Source organism: Aplysia californica, unplaced genomic scaffold (assembly GCF_000002075.1).
Source record: "Aplysia californica isolate F4 #8 unplaced genomic scaffold, AplCal3.0 scaffold00062, whole genome shotgun sequence".
Classification (NCBI taxonomy): domain Eukaryota; kingdom Metazoa; phylum Mollusca; class Gastropoda; order Aplysiida; family Aplysiidae; genus Aplysia; species Aplysia californica.
Window position 1 is genome coordinate 494,623 of NW_004797332.1, and position 18,725 is coordinate 513,347.

An 18,725-nucleotide genomic window follows, 5' to 3' on the forward strand; every position below is an offset into this window, starting at 1 on the left:
GGGATACGTAAAGAATTCTTTCTTTGTCTTATGCTCAGGGAGGGGTGATAAAAATATTTTCAGTGTCACTCTTAAGACTCTTTTCTTCACTTGTGACTGATTTTTATTATTAATGGTAATATTCATAAATTTCAAGACCCCAAACTGACCTATGTTTGGCTCTTTTTCATATCTTGATTTGTGTTTTCTGCTTTAAGTAAGATGGTGAGAATGCATTTGTCTGTCTTTTTTTTTCTTGTCCTACCGGAACAAGTCAAATGAACCCTTTGAAGCAAAATATATGTGAGGGGAACAAACTTCCAGACTTTCACGAAGTGATTATGTTTTTGTTTGAAGGTCTGTGCTGTCAGATTTTCTGGTCTCCAGCCTGATAGCAAAGGTAGAGAAAAGCTATTGATTTCCTGCTGTGGGAAGAGTTGGATGAGCTTGTGCTTTTTGTGAAATGAACTGGCATAGTGCTGGTACCACACTTGGTAAAAGCCTTTTATGTAGGTGATGTCTGCCCTCACAGTCAGGCGTATTGGAATATAAAATGTACTCTGTCATAATATATGCAGCACAAGTCTTTTTAAAAAAAATGTTTTTTCAGTAGAGGTTTTACGACGCTCGCAACTGCATAAGGTCATATGAGCGCCAGAAGATTAGAGGTGTTACAAGAAGTGTTACATAAAAAAGAAGAAGGGGGAGATAAGGACGATAAATGTTTGATAGGAAAGAAGAAGTAAACCACACCACAGCACAAGTCTGTGGACACCTTTGAGTACATGTAATTGATTTAGAAGACCTGAAGAGAAAGGTTATGGACCACCACTGTGTATAAGACTGGAAAGAGAAATTGTCATCTTTGAATTGGTCGCTTTTAAGCACAAGGGGGCTATCCCGAAAAATGCTGTTTTGAGAAAATCGAAAGTAAAGTTTTTGCCCCTTGTTCAGTTTCTTTAAAAGACGAGGAGAGTTTTCTCTATAACCTAACAAATATACACACCAATGAAACCAAACTTCTCCTATAGGTAGGGCAATATCCACTTTTGGTGTAGGTCAAGTTTTCTGGAAACCCCCGAAAACTGGGTAGCCCGGTTGTCCTTAAAAGTGACCAATTCAAGACGTGAAACCCCACAATCTGTTGTAATAACTGTAGTTGTCTATAGTGCTATAAGGATTACTCTGACAATCAATCCAAGCTTGACATGAATATTTATTTTCAAAGCATTGCAAAAACACAACAGCTGTCAATTTGTCACTCAACCTGAACCAACATCTTCACATAACACATTCTTGCTTCAATTTGTTCATGTCTCTTAAGGAATAATTTGCGCATAAGCTGCAACAAGCAGTTAAATTCTAAGACTGACGTAACAGATACTTCCTTTGAATATGACAATTTCTGTGATCATGCACTCTGGGATTTGAAACAAAAATAAAAATTGAAAAATAAAAAGCAAATGAAATCAACCAGGTGAGTAATCTAAAGGAGAATTACAAACCGATCCAACAGAATGCTAATGTAATATATCTTGCAACATTCTGTTTGCCATAGCCTAATAAATTCTAGCCCTGTCGAGTTACCTTGCCTAACAACAATGTCTGATAAAAAAATTGAGTTAGAGGAACAGAAACTAGAATGTGAAGCCAGGGTAAATTAACCCTCTGCTGCCCACAACAAAAAGGGTAGGCATGCAAATTGTGATTTTGACCCTACACTGATATTATAAAGGCAACATTATTGAAAACCTCTGAGGCTGATTTATTAATTTAATACTATTTTGAGAACCCCCATCCCCCCAAAACCCCCCTCCAAAAACAACAAATACATCCAAATTTTTGTTTAAATATATGAAACAATTGGCACTAAAAGATTAATCACTGTCTAAACTATGTGACACTGCCAGAGGATAAACCTCAACCTGCTGTTCCACTCAGTTAAGGAGTTAGGGGTGATGGTAAATCATATGTTCTCTCAATCATTGTGTGTAAAGAACTACAGCTTTCTTTTCCAGGATCACAAATTGTTAGTGCTGAGGGCAATCTACGCAGTTTCACTAAAAATAAAATACCTTCTTTTTTTGCTCATTTGAAAATTTCAAACGCAGATCTCTCTATTTACTTAATGAAGACTGGGTGCAAAACACTGACAAATGCCATTTGTAAAATGAAGTTTGTCGGACTCTTGCATCTAGCCATCATTATAAAAACATTGTGATTAAAGAAAAGTTGTGATATAATCTGTGTTAATTAAAAAACTATTTTCAAAAGCTTTTTTTTTTTCAACGAACCAACACTGATCTCCTTTACGCAAGCTGCATGCTGTACAAGTGTGCAGACATCAGTACTGGTAAGTTTGAAAAAAGAAATTTTTTATCTCCCGTAAAATTGTGGTTCAGTTGGTTACAAAGAGTGCTTGCAACACAGATGAAATGATCAACACAACTGCAGATTGAATCATCACAGCACTCAGTGCACAGCTGAAAATGATTATTCCAAGCACTGCTGTTACACATTTCTCTAGCCACACACAACACAACTCCGATACAGCAACAGTAACAAGGGCATTTTTACTTGTAATTGGAGAATGGCATAAAAATGAGATGATAGTCAATTTGAGCTGTGAAATAAAAAGGACGATCCTTTACAGAAAAAAGATGAGTGGCACTCTGAGAACAATCTTCACCATGCAAAAGTTTATTCAGCTGATGCTTTGACAGGCTTGGGTAATAAAACAAGAGCACAGCACATCTGTCATGAAAATGCATAAATTCTTGGTGCATTGTGTTATGTTGTTCAGCTGCCTCAGAATTTTAACAGGTTCTGAACTCATGAAAATAGGAATGCTCATTTCAAACCACCATTCAGTCGAGACCCATTTCATGGATGAAAATTAAAAGAAGGCTTACCATTTACTCAAAGAAATGGAAAAAAATTACGACAGCTTTTGCACTATGGACAATTTTCTCATCATCACTATTGTTAATCAATCACATACCCTGGACTTAAAAAGAAAATAGTGAACCATGAAAAGTCATTACACGTAAAAGTTACTCCATGTCTACATTCATAAGATTGTTATTGATTCATTGAGTCGGGCTATTTTCAAAGTAAAACAGCTGTGGAGCACAATATGCTTTTATCTCTGACTAAGCTTCCCAAGGCAAACCCAGGCATACTATATTGGAAAATATTAATTTCTGAACATCTGATGAGCCAATGGGCATCTAAGCAGGTCTCCCAGTCAATAGGGGTCAAGCTTAGACTACCAAGAAGTCAATACTATCCCACTATAGACTTAATTTTAAGAGAAACTACAAGTTCAAGGGAATAATGCATAAATCATATTCTGAAATTCAAATACAGTTGAACCTGCTCTAACAGCCACCTGACCAAGATGATCACTTGTACAAATGAGCACTTCCCACCTTTCCCCTTTCCAATTTTTTATAATGACATTTTTGACGACGTCTACCTGTCTAATACAATCACACTCCTCAACAATTGATGGCCATCTTGGACAATTTTAACTGTATATTTTCCTACAGACATTGATGTTATGTTTTTGTTAATGTATACTGAATGCAGTTGTTCTGATATTACAAGAACTCCAACTTGTTTCTTCATCAAAGCCCACACTGACTTGGCCTTGGACTCTCCATTAAAATAGTTATAATCACAATTGACAGAATAATACGTTCTTACAATAATTGGACTGAGTTAATTAAGATTCATCCTTCTATACAATAGCTTTCCACATTATAAATGTATAATACTATAAATGAACGAGTACAATTCTTTTTACAATACTTCCATGCACACACAAGAAACAGTGAAACAGGCGAAGTGCATATCATTGGCCAGCTGTTCAAATATACTTAGCCCAAAATTTGGAAAAAAAAAATCAATACAGTCTTAACCTCTGTGGTTTAGTTTGCATGCTCAAGAAACTTTTTGTCGAAATTCAAATTCTAAATGTTTAAAAAAAGCAAAAAGAAATAAATATACAATATAGGAATAATTCGTCAAAGAAATAAATATTTTTTTTACTCTCACTTGAAAAATTTTGTTTTATGGGTTTAGTACATTTGAATGGCTTGCCTGACAAGAAATTGTCCAAAGTAAGTAAGACTTGTTGTCCAAGCATCCGCATGCATGTAACTCACACAGACACAAGGAGCACTTGAGTACAAAAATACATCATGATACCTGTACATGGTCCCAGGGGGGAGCTGGGGAGGTGGTCTTGACTAGAGGCCCTGACCTAAATGCAATTTATCATCATTCATAAACATTAGGTGTCCCAAATTATTATAATTAAGGCAGGCAAAACTTTTTCACACGAGAGACAAACAAAGCAGAGAGATGAAGCACCATAGTGAAACAATCAGTAGTAAACATAAAAATGGTGGAGGGAATACCAAGTCTGAGAAAGTAAAGGCCTTAGTTTTTCTTTTTCAATCAATAATTCATAAACATTTCTTAACGCCACCTTCAATTCAGAGCTAAAGAGGTATTTTCACCTCTTTTCCCAGATTAAGAATGATTTCAGTTTCATTGCCTAGTTTGAGAACACCAAGTTTCATATATATAACTTAACTCACATGCACAAAGGTACGCTCACCCACAAATGCAATGAATTGCAGAAAAAAATTCGTTTTTTACTGGCATAGGCTACTTTACTAAATTAAAGAACATAAATTCATTTACTGCGCTGAGCCAGCTGATCAGTTCAGCATTTTTCTTGTCACTTTAATGAGCCTAAATGTTGGCTCAGCTATATGCTGTGTAGATACTCAAACTACTCCAGTCCAGGTTGTTTTAAATGATATTCGTGTTTATATTATTTTATTCTCATTCTTCTTGATACATAATACGTTCCACTTTGCTAAGCAGGTAGGTGAATCAGTGGACAAAACGAAGTACTAAAACAAGAACTTGCAGACGGAAAAAAATTACGTCCTAGAGGGTAAAAAAATTACACAGTGAATGAGTTCATCTTAAAGGACCATGGCAATCATAATAAGTCTACCTGGAATTAAGGGTTTATGGAAATTTCTGGGGTGGAATGTTTTCAATTCTGAATGCGGCTGATGTACAAAGGTAAATTTTGGCATGACACTTAAGAGGAAACAAATTATGAAGAGAACAGCTTCTAAAGTATAGGTTTCACTAAAACACCTACTGGTACGTAGGGATTGAAAAGAAAAAAGATGAGACAACCACGCTGAAAAGAAAACAGCAAAGAGAACTGAACGCATCGCCATACCCAAACAAAGAGAACAAGTAAAACTGACAATCATACTCATTTTTTTATGCCAACATTAACTTTTATATGTCTTACCCATGTCTCATTTGTAAGGAACAAAATGTAAGCTATTATGGGGAGCAGTGAATTGGGAAGTGGTTTACATGAATACGATGAAACAATGCATGGTTAGCCCACCACACCATAATGCATGAGAAAGAAGCTATCCTAACTAGCCTCTTAATATTCTCATTTCAAGAAAATGAAAACCAGTCCAGAGGCAGGTCACAAAAGCTGACGACACTGCTGAGAAAATGGAAAATGTAGGCTTTTAAAATTGATCAGGAGATCAAATAAAAGCACATTTGTTTTGAAATAGTACAGATGAAGCAAAATGTTGGATTAAATTATAATAGGCCATATAGCGTAATGCATCTGGGATAAAATAAGAAGAGTAGCTTGTTTATTTTCATAGAAAAGAGCCTGACAGCTTTGATCTAAAAAGAGAAAGACCATACACTAATATCAAAATTCAGAAAAATAGACAAGGCATAGAAAAAGAACAAGTATCTAGAATCAAAATCATATTCTATATACTATATAACAGAGTAAGGCCTACTAGTACAAGACGTTCTAAAATCAGAGCCACTACTGGGTACTTTCAAAAGAGTAAGATTTGTCCCAACTCTTCTTGAATTGCCTCAATAGTGGAGATGTGACACTGAATCTAGATACAGGATTATGAAAGATTTCAAGAATGCCAGTCTTCAGAACTTTAGGGAAGGATGAAAATAATTTTTTCTATTACTTGGGTTGATTTATCAACAAATCATTAACAATATGTTTTAAACAAATTTCACTAAAATCAAAGGGTAGAAATCAGTTATACAGTGAATGATTTCCCTCTCTTTACACCAGTAAAGGTACCATTCATTAAATTATCACAATTTCTGAAAAAGCCATTAAAGTACACACAGTCAACCGATACACTAATAAGCAAACACCTTGGATAGTTAGTTTTTCTGACAGCTGTATTAATGATTTTATGGCAAACAGAATTACAAAGCAACAATCTATGATGCGACAACAAGAATATTTACAAGACTTTTGCCCAAGTCACGTTTTGATATGGCATTTTGTCAAGAAGAAACCTTAAGAAATAATACTCAATGTTTACAACAGTTACAAAGCGTTAACTCAAGAGCGTGAAGTTGTTCTGATCAAGCAGTGAAAGTCCTGGACTGTAGTGCTGGAGAAAATGTTGATCAGCTGCTTCAGAATTGACATGACAACAGGCAATCCACAGTGACACTTTTAGATTGTTCACAGGTAAAATTTATGCCAATGATAATTAGGAAAATGGCAGGAAAAATCTTAAAGGCACAGAGAAGAAAAAAATCGTGGTCAGGCTGTCACATATATCTAACATTCAACACTTCAGCATACCATACATCTAAACATCTACTGACTCAGTTTCACCTTATCCAGTTGCTACGTCTTGAGTACATTCTTTGGCAAAAGAGCAGCATGTTCTACACTGACCTCATACATATTTCAAGCACGTAGCCCAGACTACATCCTCAGCATTCTTATTTCCCATCTTTTTAGCTTGTTAACATTTGTTAAAGCAGATTACACAGCCTAGGACAGTAAAACATAATCAACTAAATATTTGACAAAACTAAGAGCAATGTTTCAAAACCAAAAGAAAATAAAAACCAGCACAGATTTGGCACCAGAGACACAGTCAGTTCTACAATTCCTGGCCTGCATTTCCTAAAGCCTTTGCTTTCTCAAAGGGACTAAAGTACCTGAGACAGTAAAATGGATATTGTGGCAGAGTACTGTGCGTGTGAGTGTGTGTGTGTGTGTGTGTACGTGTGTGTATCTGTCTATCTGTCTGTGTCTGTCTGTCTGCCAGTCTGTTTGTCTCTGTCTCTGTCTGTCTGTCTCTGTCTGTCTCTCTCTCTCTCTCTTTCTCTCTCTCTCACACACACACACACACACACATACACACACACACACACAAGACAAACACACACATAAACACACACTCTCTCTCTCTTTTTCTCTCTCTCTCTCTCTATCTCTCTCACACACACACACACACACAAACACACCTAGATCTTCAGGCTCATGTGTCAAGTTATTTGCAAAGGGAAAAAAACTGTTGTTCACATTGTGATTATACTCATGCTTCTCTTGTCTCTTTCTGATTAGGGTAACTGTTATCCCTCCAGAGCATGGAAAAACGAACCATACTTATTCTCAACATGCCAAGTTGGAAGAGGATCATGCTTATTGGTAACTAAATGACAAAAGTAAACCTAGCCTTAAATAAAAAGGAAAAAACAAATTTAAAAAATCAAAACAAGTCTTACTCTACATTCACAACATTGCCCCGTTTTAAACTTTCCCTTCTCTCAAATTGTTCCCATTATAGAAGACTCTTGTACATGAGAGATATAAGTTGACACTGCCCATATGACAAACAAATCCTTAAAATACAAAAATGTTATACAGTTCATGTTTCAGACCAAGTTAATGCATAAAACATATGTCAGTCAGAACATAAGACTTGCTTATCATAAGGGCAGAAAAACATGCACACAAGAGTTAATCCGATCATAATTTTTAAAATTTATTCTAACAAAATTAAGACTTTACTCCCTCTTCAAATTTCTCAAGACTTGAGAACATTTTCAGAGTGAAAAATTGACAGGGGCAAATTAAAAGTTCAGAAACAAGTGTAAGCATCATGGCAGGGTTTTGTAGCATCACTCTTAACGCCAAGCGTCTTATTTTGACCATTTGACCATCTGAGAGCAATGTAGACAAAAGGAATGGCAAATACACTTTTGGACCGTAAGAAACATCATAATTAATTATGCACTAGATTCAAATCTTGATCTGTCGAAAAGAGCAGCCCGCTCTGCATCACGCTCGGGGCTAAATCCTGTGAACCCAGAATGCATAGCGAGATTCTCTGCCTCTTGTTCTTCCTCCTCATCCACCTCGGGGTAAGGTGGGAGAAGGAAATCCTCCTCCATGCTCACAGGACGAGAGTCCTGCAGCTCGCTGACCACGTTGCCATAGTTACCAGAGACTCTTCCATCTGGCATGAATGTTTGAGGGTTGTTATAGTCATAGTTATAAGGCTGAGCACCACTGCTAGTGTTCGACAAACCGCGATTGTAATCTACACGACTGGCACTTGGGGAATACAGGGGAGCCTGATGAGGGTCTGGGTAATATCCATCACTGGCCGAGGCAGAAGAGTGATTACTGAAAGCACTGATGCTATTACGGTTCGAGCCCCCATAGGCGTGATGGGTAAACTCGATGCCCGGGTAGTAAGGCAGACGGGGTACGTGGTTCCGCCGGGACAGAGAGCTACTGGGATTTGAACCCGCATCGCTGTGGTCCGTCTCACTATCGTGTCTTTGGTACATGGAGGGCCCCATAAACATGGGGAGAGGGGCCACTCTGACTGGCTGTCGTGGGGTGCTCCCTTCACCACCGCTGCTGAAACCACTGAATGACGAGTTTGGGTTGTGAATGCCAGCAATGTTCAGAGGGGGAGGGGGCGGTGGGTGGCTGGGCCGGCCTCGTGGTGTGAGGTCATTGTCCGTGTCACTTTCACTATATCGGGACAGAGAGCTCGTTGCACCAGGTTCAAACCTGGGGATGTCACGGCGGGATGGTGTTGCCATCATTGGCATTGGACTGGCCCTTAACCTTTGCGGTCGGGTTAAGGTGTCGCTGTCCGAGTCAAATGGGAAAGAGCTTGGAGAGTCCCCGCGGAACGTGTGAAATGTTCGTTCGTGTTCTCGAGGCAGGGGAGACAACCTGTTTGAGATTCCGCTTTTCACCGATATTGGCGTAGCTGCTTGTGCACGTGCTGTAGATAGTGAAGACAAAAACAGAATTTGATGTTAATACAGTCCAAAGTAAAGCATCAAAGGAATCTTAGCTGTCATCATTAGTCGTTCTACTATACATATAAACACAATTTCAAAAGATCAAGATTTAAAATATCCATGGACTTCACGTATAATATTCAATGGAAAAAATAATTAGTGCAAATGAAATCAAGTTTACCCCCCCCCCAAATGTGAGTTTGTGTTGAGAAAAATGTATTAGGAATGACAGTTGGCCATAATAAGAAGCTCACAGGTTAAACTTGAAAGGTGGTATTAACCCTTTGAGCCCTGGGCCCCTGATTCTAATTTTACCCAAATCCTGACCCCCTGAGCTTCCAGAGTCCGAGAGAGGGCACTTCATCGTGAAAAAACTCAATAAATCGGCACAAAACGTGATCAAAATATGAATGAATGAATGCATACATATTGGTATACCATAGCAGCATGTTGACAGAGACTAGATAATTGTTCAGACTGATTGAAAATTATTGCCTTTTTCTGTCCGATAATATAGCGCTCTTTCCTCACAGTGGTGAACCGGTGTTACAGATTACTGCTGCTGAAATGCACCACCGGTATACTGGAGCTAGGGGCTCAAAGAGTTAAAAGTGGCACCTCTTAGCACTGTCTCCTTTATATACGCCCAGAAATGAGAACAAAAAGAAAATAAAACTTCTTTGGGAGAGAAGGCTATTAAATATACTCCCAGCAATCCAGCATAAGGTGCAATCCCCCTAATGCTAGGTTGGTGATTGGTGGATGATCTGGTGTGGTTTTCTCTTTCTTTCCAATCAATCATCTATCTTACTTATCTTTCCTCACCATTTTCTCTCGATATTACTCTCTTGTAACATCTTTAATCTTTGGCAGTTATAGTTTTATGACCTCTTTGAGCTGCAGGTGCTGTAAAACTCTTGCTAAAATTAAAAGGAAACTCAAAACTAATGCATACTAAGGATAGAAATGGCTAAAATCAGAATAAATAAAGTACGGCAGTTGAGGAAAAGCAACACATAGACAAAAAAGGGAAACAGAACCAAGCAGCATTGCTTGCCAACTACTTGTTTAAATTTCAGTAAGAGTTTTACAGCACTTGAAACACAATAAGGCCATATAACTGGCAAAGAATAGAGGTGTTACAAGGGTAACAAACACAAAAAATAAGGAGAGATTAGGGTAATAGATGTTCGATAGGAAAGAAGGAACAAACCACATCACAGCATCCACCAACCACCCACCTGACAAGTTGAGTAACAAAAATCACATGAAAGCTAAGAACAGCAAAAGACTGATAAACAACAGAAACACTAAGAACAGCAAAAGACTGATAAACAACAGAAACACTAAGAACAGCAAAAGACTGATAAAGAACAGAAACACTAAGAACAGCAAAAGACTGATAAAGAACAGCAAAAGACTGATAAAGAACAGCAAAAGACTGATAAAGAACAGCAAAAGACTGATAAACAACAGCAAAAGACTGATAAAGAACAGCAAAAGACTGATAAACAACAGCAAAAGACTGATAAACAACAGAAACACTAAGAACAGCAAAAGACTGATAAACAACAGCAAAAGACTGATAAACAACAGCAAAAGACTGATAAACAACACTAAGGTGTTTCTGTAATATTATGCATCCCCAACCTTTCTCCTTGGCAGCCGCAGCACCGTTCTCGACATCACTGCCACCTCTGCCGCTGTCACTTGTGCTGTCACATGACATGTCATCATCGAAGGTGTCATTAATTGGTCGCTTCACGTCCGATGTGTCATGTGCCTGTGGCAAAAAAAAAAAATAGAGGAAAGATACTGAGTTTAATATCCTAGCAGTGTGGGTGCAGACAAGATACCTGATTAGAGGTATAGAATTTACCAGGATGAAAGCACAAAGAGAGGGACATGTTACAGTCGAACCTGCTCTAATGATCATCTGTCCATGACAATCACCTGTACAAAAGACCACTTCCCACCCCCCACCCTCTCTCCCCACCCTCTTTCCCCACCCTGCGCAATTTTTTGGTCATTATTATGACACTGACAAGACATCCACCTGTCTAAGACAATGACTTTTCTCCCAACAATGGGTGACTGTCTAAGACAGTTTTAACAGTATAAGCAAAATTAGAATGAGTCCAAACAATGGTCTCAACTTTTCAAATCAATCACCTAACCACAAGACATCAAAAGGGTTAATACAGAATTAAAAAAAAAAAAAGAAGCCTATTTAAACTTTTCAGTTGTAGAAAACAATACCAACATATTTTCTTAAGATGGAAAATCTACAAATCCATTGGCATAGCTATGATGGTAATGATGAAAAGAAGAAGAAGAAAAAAAGACGAGAAGAAGAAAAAAAGACAACGGAGGAGTCCGGGAGCATAAGAAAAATAGAATTCAAATCTGTAGGCACAATGATATTACCCGTCTACTTAGAGATCCTTGTCTGATCCCTGGGGAGAGGATATCCTCCTGAGACTTGAAGGTGGAGAACTGACCATCATCTGTCTGGTCCAGGTCATCCGTGTTCAGAGTGTCATTCAGGCCGTTTGGATGACCAGGGCGAGATATCTCCACAATCTGCTCCGTCAAAGTAATCAAACGCAAAAAAATGAAAACAATTAATTTTTCACATCATTTTCACATAATTGTTAACAAATTTAACTTAAGCTTGTTGGTGATTAATTTACTACGATGATCTACATCATCAACTCTTATTATATGCTTCTATACATACTGGAACTTTTCCAGTCCAGATTTTCCCAGACAATATTCATATTCTGATCAGAAAATATGTAGGGTTTGTTTTTTCCAACTCTCTATTCAATTTTCTTTCATTTGATATTTTTAATATAACATTTTGCTGAACAAATAGATAAATCAGAGGACAAAACTAAACGTACGTTCAAACAAAAAAGAGTGTCAACCCCCAAAAATGTCAATAGAGACAGCAACAACAATGCTATCAAAGCATTGCAAATTTTATGGTGGACAAAATCTGGAGAATACTTTGTCTTCATTTTGATTTCAATACCTCAGGTGCAGTGTCTCTCTCTGAGGAAGGTGCCGGCACCATGACGACATAAGGATTGGAGGTCTTCATTCCTTCTCCCATCTCGTGTCCAGAGTTGCAAGTTCCATCTTCTTGTTTACCAATGAAGGAAGAGGAAGAGCCCCGAACACCAGGGGCAATGTAGTAACCTCCATGGAGTTTGGTCGTTGAAGAAGTGGATGCTGTGGAATAGTGGAAAGGCAATTTTAAAAAAAATGTTTGTGTTCTAAGCCCTCACCAAAACAATTAAAATAATTTAAGAGGTGGGCTTCAACCCTACCTATCAGGACCATCCTGAGATGAGAGGGGTACAACATCCCAGCAGATAGACTCAGTTACTTGATGAAAATTCTCTCCACTCATTAATTAAATGCCTGCATGCGATGGCCTAGCACCTGACCCCTGCACCACAGATGCTGATGTGAAAAAGTACTAAAGTCAGAAAAGTATGAGATCAGTTATATGGGACAAGGGCTGGAAAAAGAAATGAATGAGGGGGCCAAAATATTTGTACTGCACAAAGTGCCTTGAATTTGTCCAGATGTTCCAGATGACATTAACTCATTAAAAAAATTGGAACTATTTGGAAACGGACTTTCAGTTAATCGTACATGAAAGGAATAGAGTAAGACATTTTTGTGTTAAAGTGAAGTTGAGAGCCCAGCCTGAAGCCTTTGCAATGGATCTAGGGGGGCATTGTTAGGTGACAGACACAATTAGGGAGAAGACAGAAAAGCAAGACACACAAAAAGTGAAGAGTGAAGACAAAGAAAGCAGATGCTGTCTGAGTAATCGAGTAAAAAAACCAACATAACAAGGTAGAAAAGGAGTAAGCATTACGACTTCAGTTCTTACCCGAGTTGGGAACACCTCCAGCTGATTTCTTGGCCTCGTATTTCTTATAGCAGATGTATGTGACTAGCACAGTGACCAAGATCACCAGCAACACAGCTGATATAACCACAGCCATGATCATCGTCTTTGAAGGACCTCCGGCGTCCAGGGCAGCCAGCAATGTGGAATTGTCAAAGTAAACTTCCACGTACAGAGGGTACTGGGTGGCTCTCTGCTTGTCCGTGCCTTGGTCGTGAGCCATGAGGGTCAGAGTGTACAAGCCCACATCTTCAGAGGTCAGTTTCTCATTGAGATACAGCGACCCTGTTTGAGGATTCACGGCAAATGGTGCAGACTCGTTGATACTACTGACTGAGTACACAAGGGCAGAGTTCAGCCCCTTGTCTCTGTCGTCAGCCTTTATAGAGACGATCCTTTCATCTTTGTCGAATGTGTGAGGAATAACCAAGCTGTCGTTACTGGCGTTGGGGAACAGGAAGTAAGGATCGTTGTCATTGATGTCCAGAACAGTGATGATAACACTAGCAGTTCCCGTCCGGGCAGGTGTCCCGCGGTCAGTGGCGAGGACGAGAAAGTTGTGAGTCTCTTTCTCCTCTCTATCCAGGACTTTATTTGTTTTTATGACACCTCCGTCTGTTCCAATAACAAAATTGTTCTCCGTCTGAGTGTACTCAAGAGGTAGGTGATAGAACACATTCTTATTGGCTCCAACATCATCATCTGACGCAGAAACAATTCCAACAAACCTTGAACCAGGGTTACCTTCTGTGACTTCAAACTTGAAGATCATTTCACTGAAGTACGGAGTCACATCATTTACGTCCAGAAGGTTGACAATGACAGTGGCTGTTGACGACAGGGGAGGTTTGCCTCTATCAGTGACAACAATCGTTGTTACAATTCTGTCGGTGAGTTCCCTGTCCAGAGATTCCATGGCAACCATACTGCCGTTGTCAAAGACTGAGAAAAAGCGTTTGTTGATGCCGACTACCTCAAAGAAAACTTGTGCATTTTCACCAGTATCTCCATCAGTCACAGTGAGCTGCTTCACCAGCACACCTGGGAAAAGATTTGGTTGCAGTGTCAATAGCAGAAAGAGAAAAAAGAAAACAAACCAACCCCCCCCAAAAAAAACAACAACAAAACAAAACAAAAAAACAACCCTGCATGCTATTATGACACATTTTTCACCAGAAAAAAAAAAAAAGTGATCAAAACATACCCCCAAAAATGGATCAAATTTGTGGGTAAGGGATCATGCATCAAACCAATACAAAGCATGACCAAATGTTAAACCTTGTACATCTATTATATGTAATATCCAAATTTTGGAGGCGAGATTTATTCATGGAAACCTTTAAGAACAGTACTTTAAGATGGTTACACTCCAGATGCAAGCAAAGGAAAATAAACCAGATTCCACAACAATGACTGTTTTGTTTTGATCCTTAATTAATCTGCTCATGTGTCCAATTGTCTGTTCACTAATAACACTTTGTACATCCAAACTCCCCCAAAAAGCAGACAGGAGTTAAAGTCACTTAGGAAAGGAAATCTAAGAGATGAGAGATATTCCAGTGTTTGCAACATTTTTATCTCTTCAAAAGTCAAATACATCCAGGATTTGAAAAGCTTTAACAACCCATAACAGACTTGATACACCTTTCTGTCTGTTTAGTACAGGTGATGGTGGTTGCTCAGATGTACTTCACTGCACAGTAATGGTTATATCATGCCAGGGAAAGGCTAAGACTAAATAAGATCATTGTTCATCAGAAAACTTGGAACTACAAAGTGAACAAATACTTTTAAAATGTTCAAAAAGAAAGACTATTTTTAACTCAAGCAAACGCTTTAAACCAAATTAGAAATAAGCTCACAATCATGTGCCACGGGCATATACATAAAGAGACACAAGGAGAGAGAGTGATGTGAAAAGGAAGGGAAGGCGGGAGAATGAGACAAGATAGAGGAAAGGAAAGAGAAAAAAAGAGACAAACATCAACATCTTTTGAGATCCAGCTGTACCTGGCTTATTGTTCTCGTACATAGACGCTTCGTACGTTCTCTGGGAGAACTTTGGTGTTTGGTCGTTCTCATCAAGGACTTGCACAGCAAAGTCTCTTGTGGCCAGCAGAGATGGGAAGCCATGGTCAGAACAGGAAACTGTTACATTGTACATGCTCACAAGCTCACGGTCAAGACTGGACATCAGCACTGCCTAGAGACATATAAGGGGAGATTGGAATAGAGGTATGAGAGGGGTTGGAAAGAGCATAGGTCAGCCCTAGGTGAGTAAGAATAGGTGACAAAAACATTAAGCATACCAGTAAAAAACTAATAATAAGCAAATTAACTACATCTAGATCAGTGCTTGCTAAACTGGGTGGTATCGCCTACTAATAGGCAATTTGATAATTTGCGTGTCTCATTTCTGAGTGATAAATGTTCAAAATGGGCTACAACTTTGCTTTTGGTCTCCTGCTTAATTATCGGACATAATAATGGGTTCGTCATATCCTTAAAGAGTGACTGGAAATAAAATATACAACAGAGGAAATGTCCTTCTCTATCGTTACCTTATATTTCCCTTTATTGTCCAGCTTGACCAATCGAAATTCTGGTCCACTGAGGTTGCAATCTGTCCTGCCGTTGTCTCCACTGTCTGAGTCTCTGACACTCACATGTGCCACAACCTGACATGGAGAAGGAGGTCAATACTGTGAGTCGAGTTTCAGTATATAGAAACATATCGAAACCAACCATAGCTATCATTAAGCAGGACAGACTAACAAGAACAACAGAAGAGAGAGGAAAAAAGAAAGACCCACCACTGGTGCTCTCCATCCTCAGAGGACAGACAAAAAAGCGAAATTTTATTCCTGTGGATTGGCTTGCCATTGGGCTCTGCTCCAAAACATTCACAAGTTCTATGAACCTGAACTAACTGTGGGGTCAATTAATTATTTCACTGACCTTGCCAATCTCTCCATACTCAGACACCTCAGCAACACCATAGATCCCGCCCAGCGTGTCAACCATGATCTCTGGCATGCTGTTCACTGTGTCCTCTACCTGAATCTGAAACAAAATTACAGAAAAGAAGTTTAAAGTTGAGTTCAATTGAGTTTTAGGTCATGGTGAGTCACTATTAGCCTAGTCTAAGTAGAGTAAAGAAAGCACATCGACACAGCAATGGCCATTTAGTGCAAGGCAGGGAAAATGCAAGACTGACAGAAACAATAGGGGAGAAAGGAAGTAGGACATACCAGGAGTGCTCTCCAACCATACACTGTGCCAGGATGGCAATGTTAACAATTCCCCAGAAACAGACTGTGTTAGGAGTGGTACAGAAAAGAAGTAGAACTAGAAAGCCAAGTCTGAGCCCCCCCCCCCCCCCCCCCCCCCAATAACTAGTGAGAAAAAAAAAGATACAGATTCTAAAAACATACAGTTGAAATGTTAGAAAAAGAGGGGGGCAAGAGGGAGAGGTAGGGAAGGCATGGAAAATCCTTTTAAAAATCTGATTAAAAGAAGTAGCACCCATACCATAGGGGACTGTGAGCTTAAAAATGTTGACTTTGCATTTACTTCGGAGGAAAAAGACTGTGGTAGAAGAAAAGGAAAGTTTGGACAACCCAGCAAGCACTGTTAGACAGACTTTAATACATGTATCGATTAAGAATGAAGTTTCTTTTGTCCTGACCAAATTTGGTCGTTTTTAAGCACAAGGGGGCTACCCCGAAATATGCTGTTTTGAGAAAATCGAAGGGAAAGTTTTTGCCCGCCCTTGTTCAGTTTCTTTAAAAGACAAGGAGAGTTTCCTCTATAACCAAACAAATATACACACCAATACAACCAAATTTCTCCAAGGGGTAGGGCAATGCCCACTTTTGGTGTAGGTCAAGATTTCTGGAAACCCCCCGAAATATGTGTTAGCCCACTTGTCCTTAAAAGCGACCATTTACGGAGGTCTCAGCAGCCTATAGCAATAATATGCTTATCAGTTGTTTGAGACCAGTGTCTATGTTTAGCAGTGAGGCAATTCATTGTTGCATGCAGAAGATCCCACTTTTTCCATATGAGTATAATAACTTTTATCGAGTATCTTGGTATTTCTGCTGGGATGTTCTCCCTCTCAGCCAGGTTAGGCCCCGACAGGCAGGGTCAAAAGTGCCCATTCTAGGTGATCTAAAATGGATCCACCGGAGCATATAAAATGTCTACATTAAAAAGAAATTATCCAATTAAAAGCTATTTTGGACTTCTCAGTACCTGAACCCTTGTCCTTGACACTTTTGGAGGATGTCCCTGATCACTGGCCTCCACCAGCAGTTCAATGTCCTGTCCTGTGCGAGACTCCACTGACTGCGTGACGTAGATCTCACCCGTTTTGGGTTTGATTCCGAAATACTGGAGGTCATCCAGGGGCTGCAGGCTGGAGAAGGAGTAGACCAGCTCACCATTGGGACCCGTGTCTGCGTCTGTGGCCTTGACCTATGGTGAGCACAGTTGTAGTTTTTTAGTTTGAATTCAGTAATAGCTGTTTTACAGTCACATAAATAGAAGTGTTACTAGAGTACATACAAGGTAAGGAGAAGAGAGGAATACAATAAACGGATGTTTGATTGAAAGAGGAACAAACAACACTAGAGTAACAGCTAAATAGCCACATTGAGCAAAGCAGTAAAAGTTCTTTTTTTTATAGTAAAAAGAATTGCATAATGACACACCGGCCATTAAGAACTGGGGGGGGGGGGGAAGTAAGAAGGAGAGAATGAAACAAAGGAGCAAATTTAATTAACTAAAAGGATTTACCAGTGGTGCCTTCCAATTATCCCCATGCAAAAAAAGGTTCACTACTTGAGTGTTGTGAACATTACCGTCACAAAGTATACAGACTTGAAGTTGGAGTGAATGGATCTTACTTCCAGAAACTTTTAACACACACCCACACACACACAGCATATAAAACACATATTATACTCTCACACACACACACAAACATACATAATATACATCACACACTCGCACACACATTCTCTCTCTCTCTCTCTCTCTCTCTCTCTCTCTCTTACCTGCTGAATGATTTGGTCGTTCCTCGTGTCCTCGGGTATGTTCACGACGTAGACCGGCCGCTCAAACACGGGAAAGTTGTCGTTGATGTCCGACACATGCACCTCCACCGTCAGCGTACCCGTTAGGGACGGCTGGCCTCCGTCTATGGCGCCCACCAATATCTACACAACAAAATGATAAAACAATGTAACTGTAAGCTTTTACTTTTACGCTTCTATCGGAACTTTTTAGATCAGTGCTTATCAACCTTTTTTAAGCCAGCGCCCACTTTTGTCACTGTCAAGAGGCTGAAGTTTTCGTATCGCCCACTTACAAGCTTTTCCAAGAGGGGAATCAAATGATAGGCCTATTTGTCGAGAATATTCCAGGAAACGTACTTCTTGTCTGATTACATGTACTATGCCGTGGGCCCCACCAAAAAGATACACAGGGCAAGCTGTGACAGAAAATAACTCCTGGTTTGAAGACAATCGATTCTTCATGATAATATAACAAGAGGGTCGGGTGAGAGAGAGAGAGAGAGAGAGAGAGAGAGAGAGAGAGAGAGAGAGAGAGAGAGAGAGACAGAGAGACAGAGACGAAGGAA

At 39.3% G+C, this 18,725-nt stretch overlaps 1 protein-coding gene across 2 annotated transcripts in view; it reads right to left on the reverse strand.

Moving 5' to 3' along the window:
* Positions 1-7,310: 7,310 nt before the first annotated feature.
* LOC101860241 (protocadherin gamma-B5) overlaps positions 7,311-18,725 on the reverse strand; it is a 202,362-nt gene continuing 190,947 nt past the window's right edge. For both annotated transcript variants that reach the window (XM_013079757.2, XM_005093356.3), the window contains 10 exons: positions 18,139-18,300; positions 17,336-17,557; positions 16,037-16,141; positions 15,640-15,756; positions 15,089-15,281; positions 13,061-14,119; positions 12,188-12,387; positions 11,578-11,733; positions 10,801-10,933; positions 7,311-9,131 (listed from right to left, as the gene is read on the reverse strand). In XM_013079757.2, the coding sequence (XP_012935211.1) occupies positions 8,116-9,131; positions 10,801-10,933; positions 11,578-11,733; positions 12,188-12,387; positions 13,061-14,119; positions 15,089-15,281; positions 15,640-15,756; positions 16,037-16,141; positions 17,336-17,557; positions 18,139-18,300 (3,363 nt within the window). In that variant the 3' untranslated portion in view covers positions 7,311-8,115. The remainder of the gene's footprint in view (positions 9,132-10,800; positions 10,934-11,577; positions 11,734-12,187; positions 12,388-13,060; positions 14,120-15,088; positions 15,282-15,639; positions 15,757-16,036; positions 16,142-17,335; positions 17,558-18,138; positions 18,301-18,725) is intronic.